The sequence below is a fragment of the Dipodomys ordii genome, unplaced genomic scaffold (genome assembly GCF_000151885.1).
Source record: "Dipodomys ordii isolate 6190 unplaced genomic scaffold, Dord_2.0 Scaffold1000001531, whole genome shotgun sequence".
Taxonomy (NCBI): Eukaryota; Metazoa; Chordata; class Mammalia; order Rodentia; family Heteromyidae; genus Dipodomys; species Dipodomys ordii.
Window position 1 is genome coordinate 1 of NW_012285148.1, and position 6,141 is coordinate 6,141.

Genomic DNA, 6,141 nt, shown 5'->3' on the forward strand with positions numbered 1-6,141 from the left:
CCTATGGAGACCTGAACCACCTGGTGTCAGCCACCATGAGTGGAGTCACCACCTGCCTGCGCTTCCCTGGCCAGCTGAATGCAGATCTGCGCAAGCTAGCCGTGAATATGGTGCCCTTCCCCCGTCTACACTTCTTCATGGCTGGCTTTGCACCCTTGACCAGCCGGGCCAGCCAGCAGTACCATGTTCTCTCAGTGCCCGAGCTCACCCAGCAGATGTTTGACGCCAAGAACATGATGGTCGCCTGTGATCCCCGCCATGGTTGTTACCTGACAGCAGCTGCCATCTTCCGAGGCCGCATGTCCATGAAGGAGGTGGATGAGCAGATGCTCAAAATGCAGAACAAGAACAGCAGCTACTTTGCAGACTGGATTCCCAACAATGTGAAGACAGCTGTATGTGACATCCCCCCGCGTGGCCTCACAATGTCGGCCACCTTCATCGGCAACAACACTGCCATCCAAGAACCCTTCAAGCGCACCTCAGAGCAGTTCAGTGCCATGTTCCGGCGCAAGGCATTCTTGCACTGGTATACGGAAGAAGGCATGGATGAGATGGAGTTCACTGAGGCTGAGAGCAATATCAACGACCTGGTGTCCGAGTACCAGCAGTACCAAGATGCCACTGCTGATGAACAGGGGGAATTTGAAGAAGACTTGGTGGAGGAAGAAGTTTAAGACTTTCCATTGGTAGCAGTGCAACAGGACTGTCAGAGCCTGCCTACTACTTCTCAAATGAAAGGTGCTTTCCTGAGCTCCTGTTGTTGTGCAGTGAGGTCCCTGCTGTGTAGCATCATGCACAGCCTTTCCGGTCAGGAACTCACTGATGGTGAATGTAAAAATGCAGATTTCTTTTAAATAATATTATTTTTAAAGCCCTGTTTATATAAATAAAGAAGTATAAATTTTGTACTCTTGAGTCCTTATTCTTCTTTAGAATCTCTTTTTTTCTTTCAATATATTTGAAATATAAAGTTGACCAGCAGGATTTAATCTTAGCAATATAGGAATGGTGCTCAAGAGGAGTTTCAAATTCATGGTGTTCCTACTATTTTGAAGAGGAGGATGACAAATGCCAATATTGTTTATTTTCCTGGCCCAGTTTTAAAGTTAGCAGTCTCTCAATAGCATGCCAGTAGCATAAAAGCAGTTTGAAGAGAAAGTAAACCAGATCCAGATGTTACAATTTTCCTAGTACCAAGGTGATGTTTGGAGTACTGAAGGGATTGATGTTCAAGACTTGTCTGGGCACTGAGGTAGCAGGGCCTCTTCCTCCTTTATTCTGACACAAGACTTGCTTTACCTGCCACCTAGTATGCATTCCTCTTTGGGAATGGGACCACAAAATGCAGGTATGAATACTGGCCATTAAGGATCTACTTCTCCTTCTCATGCCCTATCAGAGGGATTTCATTCACATTCCCCAGAAACAGTAGCAGGAACCTCAATCCCTGTGCTTACAGTTCAGTTGGCAGCGAAGCAGCACTCACAAGGTGAGTGCAAGATCCTGGTTGCCAGGGTAGTTTCTCAAGTCATATGGCAACTCCAAGGACAGAAGTGAGTCTAGCTGTTTGAGGGAGTGAGAAGTTGACCAGTCACATAGCGTATCAAGATCTGCTTGATTCAGTACTTCCAAGTCAAGGAGTAGAAGGGAGACATGGCCCAATGACCCATTCTCATATTCATTTTCCAGCATTCGAGGCTGTCTGAGGCCCACAGGGGGTTGTAAGGGAAAAAGATCCAGCTTGTTGGGTATGTTTACATGAGTGAGACAGAAATCTCAATTGCTTAGAATCTACACAATGGCCAGGAAGAGGGTGAACATTTCTGTTTTCACCAGAGGCCAAAATCATTCACTGGTTCTTTTTGCCAGAATCTTTCACTCTTCTTGCAGTGAGGCTCCAGGTAGGTTTTTTGTGTCAGGCATTAATCCATGACCACTAATAACTTGTAAGAGCCCCTTTTTCTTCAGAAACATGACCTATGGGAATCCAGCAACTTTTAGGAAGCTCTAAGAAAAGATACTACTGGGTGAGGTGCAAGTTCCTTGTTTCTAGTAAAGTTGGGAGACGGTAAGTTCCCTAAGCTTTCCTATACCAGGCCTGAGGTTGGGTTAGAGTCGGGAGGGGTGGGGTAGAGATCTTTAAGCCAAGTTGGTCTTACTCATCAGAAAGTAAACTGCCAGATAGGCTGATGTGTGACTAGAAGCCCCAGGGCAGATCAAAGTGCAAATAGCTTCCAATGTGGGAGTCCTAGGGAGTAGGTGTGGGCCAGCAAATTGATATCCCTGGGTCTCTAGTCCTGGAACTGACCAGGTTGGATAACTCCAAATCCTCTAAGGCTGCTGGGTCCAAACTGAAGGCAGGCCTGGCCAAGGCACTCTCATTCTTCAGTGGGTTAAGGATTGAGGCCAAGCTGTGGTGGAGGCCCCACCCAACCTATTTTCCAGTGTTTGACTAAGAACAGTTTTGTTTTCTCTTAAGTACCCATTTTTGAGTCTTTTCTGGTGGCTTTGGCTTATTTCTTTACACTTTTGAAGAAGTAGTTCTTGGTTCATAATTAATGACTCATGCCTCATCCCTCAGAAAACTCCTGTTGATAATTTTACCAGTAGATTATCATGTATTTCTCCGACATGGCTTTTGTTTTCTCCTAGCCAGAGCTCTGCACTCATTGCCACACAAGCTAAAGTTGAAGTGACTCCTATAGACAGGGTGATTATTTTGTCCAAATGCTAAGTGCAGCATCTCCCTTATTCTCATGTGCCTTGGTAATTGTATTAAATCATTGAGTCCTTGACTAGTATAAGCAAAGCTCTGTGTAACGATGCAGCTCAGTAGTACAGTACATGCCTGGCATGCACAAAGCTCTCAGTTCAGTTCCCAGTACCAAAAGGAGGAAAGGTAACAAATGTTAGGTTCCAGATATGATATATTAGGAGTCAAGGCAAAACACCCAGATTGGCATTGAGGAGTTGTGTCATGAGGGAACACTGGTAGAATGTTTGTAGGTGGAAATAAGAGAGCCCCTTGATATGTGTACCCCTTTAGAAAGCAGTGGTAGGAATGGGGGATGAACCTCTGGTAGAGAGCCTAGGCCATCGAAGGAAGAAGCCGTGACATGTATGTTGCCCTAATGGGACCAGAGTCTAAAGTGGCACCACCATACCAGCCATGGCTCAACAAGAACAGGTTTGTCAGAAGGACCTTCTTGCATTGGAGAGATTTCTTTTAACCACTTTGGCCTTGTTAATCATATTTCCTTATGCTGTTTCCTTTTTCCTTCCACCTTGTCATACCTATAGCAGATCCTGTCCAGGAGACCCATTCTCTCTAATCTCATTCTCTAAAAGTCTCCCAGTTTATAGCTGTACATATCCTAGACCAAAAAAAGTATGGGGTGGATTTTCTGTCAGACATAGATTGAAACTGAAAGGCATTTTGAAGTAGACTTTGACAAGGTTCTGATATTGACATCGTTGTGTTGATAAATCCTGGAACTTCGACCAGCTTCTGGTCTAATTCTGAGGTGACAGTGGAAGAGAACTGGTGATAGGAAATCACGGACCAACGTGATTTCAAACCACTGGCAGGTACATCTCCATTCATGGATGTGCTATCAGCCAACATGCAGATGTCTGTTAAGGAGTGATGGCTGGGAAAAGGAAATATATTGGCGACAGAGGAGACCAGCCATTGGACAAGTGTTTGCCTTTCAGTGTGAGGCAGACAAAGAGTGCCTATGGATACAGAGATATTTTCAGGAAGCAAGACAGCTTCACCCACATCTTGTTATCCACAAAATCATCTGAGAATAACTCAGAGGAGAGAGACATGTGGTTTGTGCTTCTGCACCACTGCTTTGCTGCGTGGCTCTTTATGCTCTTCTGAAACCTCCTTCTGAGCTGGCCCACAATGTGCCCAGGAGGTGGGAATTGGAGGGGACTTAGCAGCTTGGCTGCTAATCACTCTGGCCACACTGACATGGGGCAGTATGCATGTGATGGGCATCTGCTCCATGCTAGTTGTATGTGCCCAGTGGGAGCTTTGGCTCTTACTAGGAGAAGGTAACAGTTCCTCTGTCCTTGGGCCATCTCCCAGGTCAGGATGTCTTCAACTGCAGAGGCTGGAACTTTGCCAAAACTCTCATCTTGACAGGTTTCTTTCTGTTTTTCAATTTTCTCGTTCTTTCTTTGTTTGTTTTCTTTCTTTGTATTTTTTGTTTCTTTTCTTTGTTTCCTTGTTTCTTTCTCTCTCTCTCTCTATTTCTTTCTTTATCTCTTTGTTCCTTTCTCTCTTTCTTTCATCTTTCTTTTTTTTTTCTTTTCCTGGACATGGGTCTTGAACTCTAGGCCTATGAACTATCTCTCAGTTCTTCAGCTCAAGGCTAGCTCTCTATCACTTGAGCCATAGTGCCACTACCAGTTTCCTGGTGGTTTATTGGAGATAAGTATCTCAAGGGCTTTCCTGTCCAGGCTGTTTTTTAACTGCCATACTCAGATCTCTGCATCCTGAGTAGCTAGGTTCACAGTCAGGGGCCATTGGTGCCCAGCTTGACAGGTTTCTTATTTGTGCAAGATAACAATGGCCATGTTCTCTCCTGTGAGGAATTTCCTTGTCATCCTACAACACTGATGGTCTTAGTGCTGTGGCAGAGCACACAGCAAGGGGGCTTTCAATGCATGCACATTGACTAGTATCTGAAAAGGCAGCTTGCAATGGCCAGGAAAGCTCCACGATTGCATACATCTCAACTTGCACTGGACATGACCAAATTTTAAGTTCAAGTGTTGGTTCTTTTCCTTTGTGCACAGCTTGAGCAGGTTGTTTCCAGATGTCTGTCATTTAACTCAGTTACTCAATTAACTCATCTGCTCTTTCTATGAGTCTGACTTAAATGACTGCTTATCAGAGGCCAATAACTGATTTTGAGGCTAAGTGAAACACAGCAACTGCTCAGGCATGTTGACTAAGAGTGCTATATAGGTAATGTACAGCTGCATGTTACTTGTGTTGTACACATCTCATATCTTCACAGAATTCTAAATATTTCTTTTTTTGGGGGCGGTCTGATTGTGGGGCCTGAACTCTGGGCCTGGGCGCTGTCCCTCAGCTCTTCTGCTCAAGGCTAACACTGTACCACTTGAGCCACAGTGCCACTTCCAGCTTTTTTCTTTTGGCTTATGTGGTGCTGAGGAATCAAACCCAGGGCCTCATGCATGCAAGGCAAGCGCTCTACCACTGAGCCACCTTCCCAGCCCCACTCTAAATATTTCTTATAGTGAAGAACGAAGCCATACATTTTTGGCTTCTTTGCATAGGTGTCTGAATCCAGCTAATGAGCACATCTTACATTTGTTGGGGTTCTTTTGGTAGTTCATGGTTTGATTGAACTCAAAGCCTCATACATGCTAGGCATGCACTCTACCACACCTCCAGCCCCCTTCTTGTTTTAAGTATTTTAAGTAATTTTTGGGCATTGCTCTTCCCTCACATATACCGCCCTCAGAGCTGGGATTGCAGGCATGAATGACCTAGCCAGAAGTGTTTGGTTTGAAATGCTGTAATCCCATTGTTATTCTGGGTTCACTAATTGGAGTTTTGTAGTATAGTACTAGAAGGCAGTGCCTTCTTGCCTGACTTGAAATTATAAGCCTTAATCAGTGGACATAATTCTGCTCTAGACTATCAGAACCTCATATCAATGTGTGGACACTGATCATTGTTGAACCATAATTCAGGATATGTTGCATGATTTTAAGCCTCACTTTCTACATGCACGCACGCACGCGCGTGCACACACACACGCACACACACCATTGTCTTCTCTGGTGACTTTTTACATTTTCTGTGAGACCACCTGTGTCCTCTCCTGTGCATCTTGGAACTTCTCTCACCACTCCTGCTATTCTCCAGCCGTTCCCTCCTCCACTGTCCAGTCTCTGACCTTGACAGAGCCTGAGGCTTTGTAGTACTGGGATTAGAAAAAGAGAAAAGATAGATACACACATTTAAGCAGAAACCGCATCTCTTGCAATTTTAGGTGATTTTAGATGCATGTTTTCATCACATCCTCACTCCTACTTCTTCTACCAACCTCCCACTGCCATGTTCTTCTCCTGGCTCCCACAGAAGGCTCAGCT

The 6,141-nt window shown here is 44.9% G+C and overlaps 1 protein-coding gene across 1 annotated transcript; it reads left to right on the top strand.

Moving 5' to 3' along the window:
* Nucleotides 1-5: 5 nt before the first annotated feature.
* On the top strand, nucleotides 6-677 carry LOC106002797 (tubulin beta chain-like; the record flags this gene model as incomplete). The annotated part of the gene is made up of 1 exon (XM_013037582.1): nucleotides 6-677. A coding segment is annotated over one exon (672 nt), but the record flags the coding sequence as incomplete, so codon positions are not given.
* Nucleotides 678-6,141: the final 5,464 nt, after the last annotated feature.